This window comes from Cottoperca gobio, chromosome 9, assembly GCF_900634415.1.
Source record: "Cottoperca gobio chromosome 9, fCotGob3.1, whole genome shotgun sequence".
Lineage (NCBI taxonomy): Eukaryota > Metazoa > Chordata > Actinopteri > Perciformes > Bovichtidae > Cottoperca > Cottoperca gobio.
The window spans coordinates 9,880,195-9,896,158 of NC_041363.1; the positions used below are offsets into that span (position 1 = coordinate 9,880,195).

The window sequence follows — 15,964 nt, forward strand, 5'->3', positions numbered from 1 at the left end:
CTGTCAAGACACGTAATAATAAAATGTGTGTGTGCTGACGGGTGTCTGGGTCAGGCCTTGCTTGCACTAAATGATCATTCTGTTTATTTATATATTATAATATATATAATTATACATTTATAATATGTATTTGATATGAAATGTCAAAATGACTGTTTTGGGGTTGGATTACTGCACTGTCAACAATGTCACAGTCATGCATTCCCTCTTTTCAAAGTCAGCCTGCAGGCTCTAAGACAACGCTGACAGGACACCTTCGGACAGTGAAGTACTGGCAGCACTCAGCCAGGTGGTGAGGAGGCTCCAGTCCAACAGTACTGCTTGCAGCTCTGCCACGGCTGAGAGGGACCATATGTCTCTTCTCTCTGGAGAGTCTGTCCCAGCCCAGGACTGCCAAGCTGTTAGGCCTTTCCCACATATGTGTCTTAATACTGTTAAGCACTAGGTCTTCAGGGGGTTGAGACATTGTAATTCAGTTTGTGAGCCATTGTCTCCTGTATGTCTGCCTAAGTGAACAACAGACAAATGGCCAGAGGGAGGATCACAGGGTGGTGGTATTCCCCTACGATTTACACCGTCTTCAAAGAGGTAAGCTTGCTTGCTTGGGACCATTTTAATCAGATAATCTCTATGCAGCATGTCAACCTACTGTGATGAAACCCAGTTTGGACACCACGCTTGCTCACTGAATGGGCACTGGTTTGAAGATCTGCCTGTTTCAAACGTCCTTTATTGTAATTTTCATGGGATTTTGTCAAACCATGAACAATGAAGCCTCATAAAGCCTGACAAGTGCAATGATATTACTCTATTGGTGGTGCTGCTAGTGGATGTCACACTGTAAGCAAACGCTCTATACTGTAAACATCACAGCGGAGCTTTGTGTTCGTACTGTAGTACTTCTTGGTGATTTCCGCGTTGTTCCGCTTACCGTTACCACGGAAACATTGTACCCAATCAGAGGCGACTAAGCAAGGTACTGTGTAAACAGTAGCCAATCAGAGAGTCTGTTGTTTAGGAGTCAATTGGTTTGAAACGGCAAAGCAAGCATTTTCTAACTGACGGAATAACTTGGGAAACGGAGAAGTCTGGTTGCCTACAAATAAATATAAAAAAGGTAACACAAATATTTCCGAAAGCACCGTTAATGTACACCTATTGTCTTGGTAACGTTTGGTACGTTATCTCATAGTTATAATTTAGTCCTAGCGACTGTTAAACAGCATTAACGCTAACCTTCTTGCTCCAATGAGTTGTGTGTAGACGTGTTTTTACATATAACGTTAGCGTTACATTGACTTACCCTCCGCAGCTAGATAGTCCTTGATGCTCCAGTTTGACAGAAACGGCGTAACTTGCAGTAACTTTAGAAAGAGTTGCACTAGCACATATACGTCCTGTTATGTAGGCTGATTTAAGATTTAGTAAAGTGTGTTTAGCTAACATTACAAGTAAAAACTTAAATCTCTACTACCAAACAACGACAAATATGTTGTAAAATGAAGTTTGCATGTTTTGTAACGTTTTGTTTCAGTTTCTCCATTATAGCCCTTGCCTATGTTCTTTAATCAGCTTAATCCTGAATGTGTATACAGCAAAGTACAACGGTTGCTACTAAACTACCATGTGCAACAGTGTAAGTGTGTTCTTGATGAACATTATAATGTTTCCCTATGATTAAAAAATACACATTTTAAGTTAAGATATATATTAAAAGTATTTAGTATAAACTACGTTTGACAACATATACAACTATACATGTGAGTCATGCTTGGATGGCATTGCTAGCTTGTGCTGCTGTTGTGTCCCTGAACTAACACCATTCCACCTATTTATATTGTTATCTAGATGTCCTCAGACGAAGAGGAACCAACCAGTCCTGTTCTGCCCATAGACTCTGATCGAGGGAGCTCTGTCTCCTCTGAACTTCAGGTTGTTAAAGAAAAACAAATGTCCAATACCATTGCCTTTATGCACTTGTCCCCTCACTCAGATCTCGGGAACACAGCAACTTTGTGTAGCACATCTTCACAGTGAAGTCTGTTAGGGCAAGCAACACAAGCAATCAGACAAGGTTTAAATATACACCCTTATTCAATCAAAAACAAAAGGTATGAGAAGTGCACATTTCATTGTATAACTAAAAGCATGTACAACTATTTTAAGTATGATGAGTGAATTCAAGTTGAAGCCAGAGGTAGCTCTGACAAATACAATACAATTGACAACATTCACCATATTCATAGTGATTAAAATAATATTGTTAAAATACCTGTTTAGTTGCTTGTGTTGCTTTCCAGCTCTGTAAAGCTGCATATAACCAGATATTTGTGTCCCTGTATCCCACAATTGTGTATGACTAAAATGTTATCATAACCAATAGGAGCAGTTGCTTTGAAAATCAGAAGCCATTAAAAAAAAAAAAGATGCAGATTGTTAAAATATGAACAAATATAATAGACATTTGGGCTTAGAGTTTTTTTTTGTTGTTGTATTGGATCAACAGGATGAGTATGAGGAGCTCCTCCGCTATGCTGTGGTCACCCCTAAGCTTGACAGACTCACCAGTGCTCACTTGCAGCGGCTGAGCACCTCACATCTGTCTGCCGAAGGTCGGTGTTCCCAGAGTAAAGATGACACAAAATCACTGCGCCCAGCAGGTGTCTTGGGTTCCTCTTGTATGTGGGACACACACACACACACACACACACACACACACACACACACACACACACACACACACACACACACACACACACACACACACACACACTAAGCCTTTTTGACAGAAACACAGTTTGAGCCCTTCCAGACACTACCCCCATCAAATGATCAGCTGTCAAAAGGGATTTGGCATCGCAACATGTGAAAAATGTAGTGTGTGTTTATCAGCCTCATATTTTCAGCTTGTAAACCAGTCTAGTCAAGATGCATATGATATCAGTCTGTCAGATTGTACCCCCTATCTATTTCCCCTACGATACCCACATCTTAAACAGTCCATCAACCCCCCCCCCCCCCCTCCCCAGCTCCAGCTGCAGCTCCCATTGGAGGTTTAGTGCTTTAACTGTTATGGAGTAGTGCACAGGGATGTAGAAAGCAGATGGGCGATTGGTAATGATTTCCTGGCTCTCTGCCCGTGCTGCTCTTTAGAGTGCAGGCTTTTTCTTCCCTCTGCAGGATTTAATTAAGATATTGACATAAATGCATTCCTGGATGAGGAGCCAATGCTCGTCTTATTCAGCATTCGCGGCATCACCTTTTTTGTTCTTGAACCATCTTTTATTTTTACATTTGACCTTTTTCATTTTACCAACTTATTCCAGTTCAAAATGTATTCAAGCAACATTCCTTTTTTATGAATTTACCATTGCGTCTCTCTCTGACTTCCTTGTCTTCTGTCAGATACTGCCACTGAAGCTAAAGATGGAAGGCATTCGAGGTCAGCACAGGTGTCCCCCTTAATTGTTGAACCCTCAAGAGCCTCTCATGGTAAGTTGAATAAAATACAAAGAAGCAAAATAATTGGATCTGATATCTAGCTATATAATAATTTCTCTTGAAATAAGCTTTGAAATACTGAGAGTGTACGGAGATCACCAAGTTGCAATGTTGTCTCATTTTGTCGTGACAACCTGTTCGTCTGTGTTTCTTTTTTCTTTGCCTTCCAGCTGAGGAGACGGCGGGTCGGTCATCTAGCAGGGCGTCAGTGCTTTCGAACACTCCCTCTGACAGGTTACAGGCGGTTTCGGAGAGGTCCAGGCCAAACAGCCCACACCTCTTCGAGTCTGCTGTGACAGAGCTGTTTATCTCGGAGGAGAACATAAGTAAGATGGGGAACATTCTGGACACGTGGAGCAACAACCTGAAGGTTAGTCTGCTTGCTCATACTGTAGAACTGTCCTTCCACAATCACTCAATGTAATGGCTCTTATTGGCTGACTGCTCGACATCTGATCATAGATAATGTTGCATGGCTATATATAGGGCTCGGACATAACTGAATAATAATAATAATAATAATAGCACCGGCGTGTTTCAGCAGTTTACAGCACAATAGACGCAAGCTGGCAGGTTTAGTCTTGATAAATTCAAATGAGAATGCAAAAGAGTTTTGCATAAGTGGTAAAAATCTGTGGTACAATTTCAACAGAGCAATCTAGAACTCAAATGATGTTGTTTCAAACTGAAAGTTAAGTGTTACTGCGCTTTATGTACAAAACATGTGGAAAATGCTTTTAGTTTATGTCACTGACACTGACACTTTCAGATTTTATATATATATATATATATATATATATATATATATATATATATATATACTGATTATTAATGCATACTGTACTTATATGAGCAACTGAAATCTGTATCAGAATTTAGTTTATTACCAAGCAGGTTTTCACATACAAGGAATTTGCTTTGGTCTATAATGGTGCAAACATAAACACAGTAGGAGAAATTTAAAATAAGAGCAAATACAGAATTTTAACACTTTAAATATTATTAAAAAAGGAAGACTTTTATCAAATAAAAATAGTAGCAAGCGTATATGGACATTTCCCACACTCATGCAATGAGACAGTTAGACTAAGATGTATTAAATGCAAGAAATACTTTGGGCAATTTACGTAAGTCTCAGGAAATCTTATTGAATAGTGTGATGGCTCTTATTTTTATAGAACCAGTGACCTTTTGTGTCTCCCAGTGTAATGATTTTGGAGGAGGTGAGTGCCTGGGTGTCCTTCCTGCCCTTTTCTTCTAATATTGTACAGCTCATTCACAGAGGGCAGGTGACAACCAATCACCTGCCAAGCACTTCTGATGAAAGAGTTTGACCTTGGAAAAAACAGAACCCTGGACTACAGAAGAGGAAGTTGGAACTCTTTCAGTTCTTTTGACTGACAGCTTCCTTCCATATAAGCCATGTCAAATAACATGTTCACATTTGTGGATGCTGGTTATGTTTGACCCTGTAGTCGACGCCTTGGTAGACCAATGGTTGTTGCACATGCTACATAACTGCAACGGTTCGATTCCAACCGCTGGACCTTTTGTTGCATGTCGTACCTCTCTCTCTCTCTCTCCCTGTTTCCAGTCTGCCACTACACTCTTCATCTGTCCATTAAAGGCAAAACAATAATCTTTAAAAAAAAAAACAATGATTGACCCTGTAGACATTTAGCTCAGGTCACAATTAAAACATTTACCTCTGAAGCCACATGTACACTAGTCTTCTGCTTCAGGGTGTTGAGGAGGCTGCATGTGGCAGCATGTTCTAAACCTCTAAAACCCTCAGGCACACCTGTTCATCTCATTTACAAATGACTGAAGATATTTGTTTGTATGTCCATATTTACTAAATCCGTGTAATGAACACATTGTGACTGTCCCACCCTCTATTCCCCAATTAGTCAAATGTTCTGACTGAGCTCAGGAAGTGGAAGCTGGCCTTCATGGAGCAACACAAGCTGGAGATGAGGAAAGAGCGGGAGAGGCATGCAGCCCAGACAGCTGGCCTGAGGTCAGAGCTAGACAGCTTGAAGGGGCTGCTACACACCTACGAGACTTCCAACCAGAGAAAAGATGAGGTGACTACGTGTGTGTTTATTTGCTTTCTCTTGTACATAATGTGCTGGTCGGTTGAGCATGGATTAAGTATCACGCTGAGATGTAATTTCATTGTTGTGACATTTTAGTGTAGGACTGGGTGGGCTTAATCCATGTCTAAACTATCAGCCCCATATATCTATCTTGTGCTCATTTGCACTTCCTGCCTCTGCTTCTTATGTACATTTAGAACTTGATAAAACGAGATGAAGACTTTTTCGACTGACAACATGATTGTGTGATGTGTCCTCCCTCAGGTGATTGTGAACCTGAGCCAGGTGCTGGAAAAACAAAAAGTAAAACATGAAAAAATGAGGGTCTTCACCCACTGGAGAGTCAAGCTCACTGAGGCCAAAGAGGAGGTACACTGGTGGCATTTCATCACCCTTTTAATGCAACCTTTACACAGCATCACTGTTTGCTTATTGTTTGTCTTCCTGTATGATTTAATCCCCTTTTTACAATAAGAAAACGCAGACGCTTACTAGTTTAGTCAACAGGGAGAGAAAAAAAAGGTTTATAAATGTAATGTTTTATGTACTGTGAAAAATAACTTCAAAGATTACTTAGCTGGGAGATGAGAAAAATAACCTACTGCTGCTCTGCATGAACGTAATACAAAAGGTAAAGGTAGGATCAAATGTTTGTTTGGGCGCGGCTAATCTGTTTGGGTGAGCTGCTCGAATAAATTAGCTGTATGAAACACTAAATGTATACGATGATAAACAGAAAATCTTAATGTAATGTGTGTGTTGTTCAGATGTTCAGATCACATGAGCACACACGTGTAATCTGTCAACATCTTCTGATTGTTTTGAATCATCAGTTCGCTCTTTACTTCAGGCTGTGATCTGTGGTGTCTGTGTTCAGTCACAGAATAATTTATGTTTTTTTGTGAATTCTTTTTTTTTATACATGTATATTATTTTGAGAAATTGATGTAAAATAACTGGTAGAAAATGTATCTTAACATTGCTAGATTACTGTCAGTGCAGTTTAATGGTTTATGTAAATGATGACTCTGCATGAGTTACCGACCCATACATCACTATGTCACTGCACACTGAACATGCATATGCCACATTTTTACAAAATATCCCCGCTTACAAAATTTACATATGGGAAATCTGTTCCCTTTCATACCATACTGCTTATCAAACTAGCAAAGGCACTCATTTACAAAATACCTGTTTATACAGTACCATTTGTTTCAAATGGAAAATATAGTGGATGACTCAAATGTGTGTTTAAACCATTGCACAGAAGCAGAAACTGCACCTGCACAAGAATGAATTACGGGTGTAATTATTTCCTTGTGAATATTTTCATGGTCTTGTGCTTCCCTACTAGGCTCATGCTGCTCAGGCAGCGCAGCAGCACTACAATTTGCAGTTGAAGAAAAAGGTGTGGATCGGCTGGCAGTCTTTGATCCAGAAACACTGGAAGGTCAAGGTGGAGCGGGCCTGCCGCAAGAGGGCTGAAGAGGTCTGCAACCACCTGTCCACAGAGTATGAGGCCAAACTGGAAGAGGTATAAAAATATATATATATATATATATATATATATATATATATGGAGTGAAGGACCTGCATATGAAACAGTGTGTGTATGGGGATGCTGCATTGCTGAATTTATACGTGACTTTACTGTACGAATAACAACCACACTAAACTTGATTAACAGATTAATATAAACAGTGTTATTGGTGTTGTTACAGGTGGGTGCAAAACAAAGGCATAAGAATGAAAACAAGAAAATTAACAGGTGTCAGGTTTTAGTCTGTATTATATAGGTTGATTAATGATCTGATGAATGATTGATTCTTTCTATCTTCTGCTACCTGTTTCCGCAGCACTGTGAGGCTATAACGAAGGCTCAGGCAGAGAATTCAGAGACTGCGACTAGAGCGAGAGCGCTATGAAGACTCCATGAAGAAAGCCTTCATGAGGGGCGTGTGTGCTCTGAACATGGAGGCTCTGGGCATGTTCCAAACGACAGAGGGACAGACGGAGAAACCTCCGGATCATGATCAGCACGGTCTGTAATAGAATGACCACACAAAGCTTTTGTTTTTTACAGAGAATATCCATCTCTTCAAACTAGCACATTAAAACCTGCACTCGTCACAAGTCCCCATAATGACATAAATAGACCCCTGCTCTAAACAACAAAGCATAAAGGCATTGCTAGCCATGCCTCTGCTGTATTGATTCAACAATAAAGAAAGAAACAGCATTTCTCCAATAGAGCGCTGCCGCATGCTATTGACAATTGTGTGGATTTATGAATGAGTGGAGTGGAGGATGGTCTTTGTTCTTCTCCAGAAGTCATTCACTGGTGCATCTAATGGATTGATGAGTCAGTGGCTGTGCTGAGTGCTAACTGAAGGGTACTTTGCACAGGTTATGACCTTCATGTGGCACTGAAAGATTGGCTGGAAAAGTTCAATAGCCCCTTGCATCATTTATTAAATCATGTAATCACTGTTCTTTAGTAGTATGTTAGCGCCGAGTACCCAGAGCAGCTCTTCCTAGGGCTGGTTAAAGCCTCTATGATGCTGTTCTCTGACTTATCCAAGCAACACATACAATTCTCCATCACATGTCTTAGAAGTGCCACACATACACACAGAGAACAAAAAAACAGTTGACTGGGACTATGCCATCTGGGAACCTGAAGCTAAAACCTCATTGCATGATTGTGAGCCACTATGAGCCTTTACATACATTCTGTACCAAAGATATGCTGAATACAAAGCTGTGCAGAACGCTCCACATAATGAACATTTTACATTGACAGAACACCAACTTAACTAAGATAGTGTCATTTACTTGCATTAGAAGAATGTTGCACATTTTGTATTTTATTCTCTGCTTCTGACTATCATGACATTACTCTTTTTGGCATAATCCTTGGACCAGACAATGGCACTTTCTCTGCAGCTTTAGCCAACTTGTGATGCAACAGGTCAACAGTGCTAAGGTTCGCAAAGCGTTTAAATGACAGTACTAGTCAGCCTAGTACTTGCCCTTAAAGCTTGTAGCATTACACCATTATCAACACACAGTCCCATTGTCACCAGCAAGGATACATCTATGGTTTCATGCTGTTAGCACTAAATTCACACCCTGCCGTCAGCATATTGCAACAAAAGTCAGGATCAGCCAACAGTTCTATTCTGCTGTTCTATGTGATATTTTCTGTGAGCAAATGGCTGCTAAAGATGGATTTCACAGTTTTTAGCTTGTGCAAATGATCTCTAGTTTTCTGTTCATCCATCTGCTTTCAGGATTAATGAGTCTTGCAACCTGAATGTATTTCATTATGTGAATGTCAAACAGGGCTATTAATTGAATACTCTTTTTATACTCTTACTCATTTTTGCCAACCAGACGAACACAAAGTGAATTGATATAAAGTGATATTCGGCCTTTTTGAGAACAAGTACCTGATAGGAGTTGTGCATAATTAATTAAAGAGTTAAGTCTGCCATCTTTAATTTGCTCTGGCTTCTCTGTTACATATTTAGTTAAAGAAATTACTCTTCAAACAAGCAAGATGGGATGAGAGCTAGAAAGGGAAATTATTCAACCAAAAGAAACTATAAGATGGGTAGGCTTTTCATCCACATGATTTCAGAAAGAACATTTGTACATTCAGCACTAACATTAATATAATTTTCTAACTATAACAAACTTGTATCAAGAATATATTGTGCCAGAGTCCATCTCCATTAATATATATTCTTCTCTCTGTAGATATTCAGCCTCCCCCGGACGCCGCTACATTGGCTCATCTTCAAACACATCCCATCTGTTCCACACGGTTCAGCCCAGTCCACTTTGACCGCCCGGACCCTTCCCACAGCGAGGCAGAGGATATGGTGGGACACTGACAGTTTCTAATCAAAACTTATTTACACACCGTAGTTCCTCGCTTCCGCTAAATCCCACTCCTGTTCCCCCTGATTCCCTTTTCCTCAGATGGGCTCTGCTGCCCCCGTGTCCAGGGCAGAAGTGATCCCTCCCACTACAGTTGTGCACAGCTCCCTCCCACTAGGGGGCATTGCAAGTTCCCACAAACAGGTTAGCATTAGGCACACTGATGTATTGACTGTTGTTCCAAGTGTTGACGATGTACACCTTAATAACAGCTGTGAAGCATCGAACAATCACAATGGTGAACAACCCTGAATGACTCGGACGTTTTGTACAAAAGAAGTCTAAACTACAGTAATCACATTTACACACGATGCAATAATATTTCTTGTTTCAGGTGAGCGGTCGCGTCGTCACTGCCAGTCAACAAAAAGCGTCAAAGACTGTAACGGCTCGCATCACTGCACGTACTGACGTCGTTAAGGCTGCGCGCAGCAACCTCCAGGCGATGGGTGTGGCTCCGCCCATGAGCTCTGTGATTGTTGAACGCCATCATCCTGTCACACAGGTATGGGACAGTGTGCATCACTACTCTATAACTATGTTACATAATGTGTATTCGTTGAGTCATGCAAAGCTGAGAAATAGTAAGGAACATGTTCTTGCTTTCGTTCTTTCAGCTTACGGTCGGTCAGGCCACGGCTTCTAAGTTTCCACGCCCCTCCCAACAGGGTCAAAGTTCCACGGCAGGCAAAAGCTCCTCCAGAACACACGCCAGCACGTGCCATGTACACTCCATCAAAGTAGTTGACTGACCACACGCACACACACACACACACACACACACACACACACACACACACACACACACACACACACACACACACACACACACACACACACACACACACACACACACATAGCTCACAGAAAGTGTTGCTTACCTAGTCCGGATTTAAAATGCAACACATCCTAAGCAACAATCCTAGGAATTGTTGCCGTGGCATTAGTGTGAAGTCCGTTTTATTTTGATATCCCTGAGTGAATTTGCTCTTGCTCGCTGCGTTTGAAGTCAACATTCAATTTTATTCAGTTTCTTAAGCAATAGTGTTTTTTTTCTCAGGAAAGTACCACACACATTCAGCTGTTTAGAAATGCACATGTAAATGTTTTTAATAATACCAGCTGGACAGAAATTAGAATTGCAAAATGGACATTTATTTCTATGAAAATGTTTTGCTTTTAATTATGCACAAATGAGATTGTACTGTAATGTTTGCAAATTGCATATTTTAAGTATTTATTTTATTGATGTTTTCTATTGACACTGACCGTCCAGCACCACAAGGTTGTTTGATTTACTCAACCAAAGCCATGTGTTAATGACATAAATACATTATTTTACTGCTAACTTCCTGTACAGATCAGTATTTGGAAATGATGTAAACATGGAGTTTATATCAGTGTATATGTTGCAGTGTTCATCCTCATGAAATGCTGCAGCTCTTACTGCTGGAACTCTCCGCCTCCATCCGAATCTTATCTGTAAGACAAATTAACATTTCCTGCAATAAAGTTTTGGCAAATATCCCCAGGCTCCACGTTTGTAAAAAATGTTGTTAACTGAATGTACCTGCAGCTTTCCTGTTCCCTGTGAAGATGAGTCCCTGGTAGAGTTCTTTAGCAGGACTCCTCTGAGCCAACTCCTCCCCGTGAAGCCAGATCAGCAGCATCCTGTTCCCATGCTCTTGATAGCTGTGCTGACCTGTGGACAAACACACAGCATTGTACAAATGACCTACAGATTGCCTCTGTGCATGGGAACAGAATACATTAGCCAGTCTGATAGATAAAATAATGCTATCCAAGGATATTCTTTTCATTGGCACATTTTGCTCATACATTCAGGGATTTTAATCCGTAACATTTGGCAACAATAAGCTTATGTTCTACTATTTCAGAGAGTTGCCAAATGCACATTCAGGATGCCTGTCCAGTCTGTGTGTGTGTTATGGCACCTGTCCACTGCTCCTCGATGGCCGACACTTGCTCCTTAGTGAAGCCCCAGTGTTCCGCAAGTCTTTTCCAGTCTCCTGCATTCAGGAGCTGGTACGCCAGACGCCAGGCCATCGAACGAAACTGCTTGGTCTCAAAGCGGTGGTCGAGTTTAAACTTCAGCGGATTCTCGCTGTGAATGCTCTCATTAAGCTCTGGGTTGGCCTGAAAGGGCAATTAAATTATGACAGCAGATTGATAAAGGCCACAAGCCTCAGAGAGCACAGGGGCATGGGAAGAGCTTATTGGAAAGACACTCACACACATGATTAGCAATATAAATGTCAGCGTTAAAAAAAATTTAAATCAAGAAGGGAAAGGAATCAGGCACACCCTTAATTGATGGTAAATTGGCTGTCAAATGCCGTGGATGCTTTAATAATATTAGAGGGGATTCAACTAATCTAGATTTTGACGTTAGGAAATGTATCATTTGTAATGAATGTAATTATTGATTTGAAGGTCTCAAGAATGGATTATGGCAAACATGAAAACTGGAAAAGTTACAAGTATCATTTCACCGTCTCTCACCTTCCTCCAAGCGTAGTATCTTTCTGCTTTGATGATCATGTTCACAATAATCACCTCGTCTGCTCTGGCTGCCACACCCAGAACCGTCTTACCCTGCTGCTCCAGTCCAACAAAATGAATACACAAACTTTAATAACAACTGAGAGGTATCACAGTAAGAATGTTCTTACAGTTAGAGCATAAGGTAACTAAACTATGTTAGTTTTAGATTTTGTATTTGTGAGACTTCTTACTCTATCCCGGAGAGTCGGATCCAGCCCAGCTTTAAGAAGCATTTCCACGATTTCTATTCTGGCCAGCTCAGCAGCAAGATGCATTGCAGTCTGGGACCGCTAACAGTTCATAGGACAGGACAGGACAATGCAGCAAATATTATAATAATATTTATTTTCTTATAGTTTGGCTGACTTATTTTGCTGTGTTACTAAGGAGACCATACCTTATCAGTGACATTAATGTTGCAGCCAGCCTTCAGTAGAGAATGGAGGACAGGGATGTGACTGTTCTTTACTGCCAGGTGGATAGGAGCCTCTAGGTGCTGAGAGAAACAATATCCCATTACACAACATGGACCCCAAAAAATGAAGTGTTAGTGTAGAAGAAAATATGTAAAATGACAGAGCGTCAGCTGATGTGCGTGTGATCTGTGTTACCAAAAGACTTTCCTGAGAGAGTGTACTACTGCCACCTAGCTTGTGTTTGCTCACCTGATTCTGGAAGTCCGTATGGGCTTTGTAATCTAAGAGGAGTTGGACAAGAGACGTGTCTCCTCTTTCTGAAACTGGATGGAGAGCACTGCATTTTGTCTGCAAGAGAGGGACGTTTAGCTGTTGGCTAAACTAATTGATAACCATATTCTAATATTTTACAGTAATGCATTATCAACAGCAGGGCAACAGGTCAGATCAGTGATTTCAATGTTAAGTTAACGGTTAACAAGATAAAACTTTATTCATCCCAGTGGAAATTGCTCTGGAGCAGTTGCAATACAAAGAGCAAATATAAAAAGTCTAAATTAACAGTAAGGTGCCAATCCTAAATATATACAATGCCAAAATCAGGTTAACAATATGGATCATAACAATAGCACATACACAAGTTGGGTTACATATAGATATGTATGTACAGTATCACATCTAAGGTATAAGTAGCGTAAATGTTAAAGACAGTTTAGTGTACCGTTGTAAGGATGTTGGGGTCACAGCCCGCCTCCAGCAGGACCAGGACACATTCCTCCTCACTGCTGTCTGCAGCCTGGTACAGAGCTGTCTCACCATCCTGCAATATTGAAAGCATCAAAACATATATAGTAGTGGTGCTAGATAACCATAACAGAGGCAGAACATTTTTCTCAGATGGTAAATGTAAACAATGTTTTCAGGCCTAGAACCAACTAGAAATAAAGAATCGACCACCCTCCTTTACACTGAAGGAACTTGGACAGGCATCAGTCGTTTAAAACTTGTTTATTCTGAAATATTTCTACTATTTTAAATGAATTAATAACAGGTGATGACTGTGCCCGTAACTCAGATGATATCCATCATTAAACTCAAATCCAGCTTTAACCAGAAGCACCAAGTAAATATTATCAAGTATAATTTACTTATCAGAGCCAAAACACAGTTTGCTTTGTTATATAACAGTAACCTGTACATGTATGATACATCTTAATTAATCCAAAGTGGAGCCAGCGTCCAGCAGTGGATTATACTGAGCACACACTGTCACAGACCAAACGGTGATAGAGAGGATGTTTACACTGATTGTCTACCATATTGACTTCATCCCGAGTATCAAAGCTCTGCAGCAGCGATTGGACGGCATCCAAGTGACCGTTCTTGGCAGCTAAGTGCAGGGGCGTGTCCCCGTTCTGGCAGAAGGGAGGGAGGGAAACAACTGGCATCAAAGAGGGTTGAGATTCATGAAAGCTGTGACACAAATATGCGCCCGTATGACACGTATAAGCATAAATAACCAAAAACAGACAAACAAGTCCATACGCACCTTGTTGGGCTTCATGGTGGCCAAGTCGTACGGCACAATCAGCATATCTAACATTTTAACACACCCATGCTCTGCCGCCAATGCAAATGCCCGGTGTCCTGACTGAAATATAAGAATGGAGGTACAAACAATCACATTTACTGCGTGTACTTTGTGACTTTTACACTTGATTTATGAACATTTGAGTCATGTAGATACCTGGTCATCTTTGTCTAGCTCTTTCATCTGCAGGTCATCAATGATATACTCTACAATGTCAGTGTGGTTGTTGATCGCAGCACAGTGCATGATGTTCAGTCCTTCCTGAGGTGGAACATTGGGAAAACAGAATGATGTAAAACAAGAGTAACCAGAGCATCTGGTTTGTAACGAGACAGGGGAACAAATGTTAGGTTCAAACTCCAGGATAATGGAATTGAATTAGCACATGCCTTAAGGGGAGCATGTTTTTTTAATTTAGTTTTTTTAAATGTTGCACAAAGTAAAGAAACAAATGGCCTAATTTCTGAGAAACAGTAGCACTAAAGTCTTCCTATTTCTTTTACCTCATTCTCAATCTTCTGCTCAGCCCCAGCCTGCACTAATAATTTCAGGATCTCCAAACTGCCAAACCAGGCAGCCAAATGAATGGGTGCCACACCGTACTGTAAGAAGCAGAACACAAGTTGTAATCACTTCAGAATACTACATAAGTAGCTGCATTGTTGCAAGTATTTCAAACCCTCCCACCTTGTCCTTTTGGTCCACCTTGACCCTCCGCTGCAGAAGAAGCTGCACAGCTTCCTTGTTTTTGCCGGCTACTGCATAGTGAAGCGCAGTCCTGTTATTCTGAGGCAAACAACTTCATCAGTGTAATGACAGAAATGACCAGCCTTTCAGACTGTGTGTGATATTATACGATGCAGTGAGCTGCAGATAGATGGTTTGTCTATTTAGACCCACCACGTTTCTTGCATTGGCGTTGAGCCCTCTTCCAAGAGTCTTCATGGTCTCCACGTCATTTCTCTTAGCTGCTTCCATAAACTGCTTTTCTGCATCAAGCACTGCACAACACAGCACAGCAGATGGCTTTTTACATATATTAGTGTTTAATATATGCATGTACTAGACTTAATTCATCACTACATGTGTGAGGAATTTATAATTGCATTTGAATCAGAACCTCAGCAGGAACACACGGTGAGGTCAACTGCCAAGCGTGTGTATCTGTTTTATGTGCTGCGGAGGACATCGCCTTAGTTTCAGCCTTGAGCAAATATTATTTTTCTTGTAAAGAAATGGGCCATACAGTCAGTTCAACTCCAAGGATTAAACTAATGATTAACAATTACAGTTACAATATACACTTGAGGGCTTTCTCCTAAACTAGGGAAACTTTCTTTAACAGTTTGCTCCACATTTTTATATTCTGTCAAACCAGTCAATTTATTTATTCCCACAAGCTGTTGTACTCGCATACTCACACATCTCGTTGTTGTCAAAGCTGGTGTCCGTCTCTTTGTCGGTGTTCTTGTTTAATATGAAGTCACCAAACCCACTCATAGTCTCCGGTCTCATCCACTTTCGAGGGTCCAAATTCTCCGTCTTAGGACGATGCTTCTTGATCATCGCCCTCAAAGCCAAAGTTTTTCTCTCCATTGGGAATTTATCTGAATGACCTCTTTGTGTGACCAAGGTGGGCTTGGTGTAATTAAATAAAACAGAACTGAAGGCAAAAACAGATCCTGAAGATGATGAGATGATATCTGTTTCGTGCAGTTCCTGTATCCAAAGAGTCAACAGCGAGGCTTGAAGTGGAAGCGTACTCCTGAATGCTGGAGGGCTGGTCCGTGTTGACTTTACCCGCTCACACCCGTGAGAGAATGCTGATAGTACCAGAGAATACG

The 15,964-nt window shown here is 40.8% G+C and overlaps 2 protein-coding genes across 2 annotated transcripts; one reads left to right on the forward strand and one right to left on the reverse strand.

The window, feature by feature from the left end:
• The first annotated feature begins 504 nt into the window (after positions 1–504).
• poc5 (POC5 centriolar protein homolog (Chlamydomonas)) lies at positions 505–11,074 on the forward strand. The gene is given in 15 exon segments (XM_029439874.1): positions 505–588; positions 1,849–1,932; positions 2,507–2,612; positions 3,406–3,492; positions 3,672–3,871; positions 5,412–5,588; positions 5,865–5,969; positions 6,958–7,137; positions 7,460–7,492; positions 7,494–7,644; positions 9,366–9,490; positions 9,591–9,692; positions 9,883–10,053; positions 10,166–10,307; positions 10,372–11,074. Coding segments are annotated over 14 exon segments (1,719 nt in total). The 5' UTR covers positions 505–525; the 3' UTR covers positions 10,301–10,307; positions 10,372–11,074.
• On the reverse strand, positions 10,898–15,716 carry ankdd1b (ankyrin repeat and death domain containing 1B). Its single transcript, XM_029439875.1, has 15 exons — positions 15,542–15,716; positions 15,021–15,121; positions 14,808–14,906; positions 14,624–14,722; positions 14,277–14,381; positions 14,079–14,180; positions 13,846–13,944; positions 13,251–13,349; positions 12,779–12,877; positions 12,511–12,609; positions 12,305–12,403; positions 12,072–12,167; positions 11,504–11,705; positions 11,119–11,250; positions 10,898–11,028 (listed from the first exon to the last, which is right to left on the reverse strand). The coding sequence occupies exons 1-15, from the start codon at positions 15,714–15,716 to the stop codon at positions 10,973–10,975; spliced, it is 1,662 nt and encodes a 553-aa protein (XP_029295735.1). The 3' UTR covers positions 10,898–10,972.
• Positions 15,717–15,964: the final 248 nt, after the last annotated feature.

What these genes read in the sequence shown, in the direction of transcription:
- ankdd1b (XM_029439875.1), bottom strand. Translation starts at nt 15,716, where the DNA reads ATGGAGAGAAAAACTTTGGCTTTGAGGGCGATGATCAAGAAGCATCGT. An exon ending in ACATTAATGTCACTGATAAG is followed by an intron (nt 12,404 to 12,510) that starts GTATGGTCTCCT and finishes ATGAACTGTTAG; the next exon opens with CGGTCCCAGACTGCAATGCA. An exon ending in ATCCGACTCTCCGGGATAGA is followed by an intron (nt 12,168 to 12,304) that starts GTAAGAAGTCTC and finishes GGACTGGAGCAG; the next exon opens with CAGGGTAAGACGGTTCTGGG.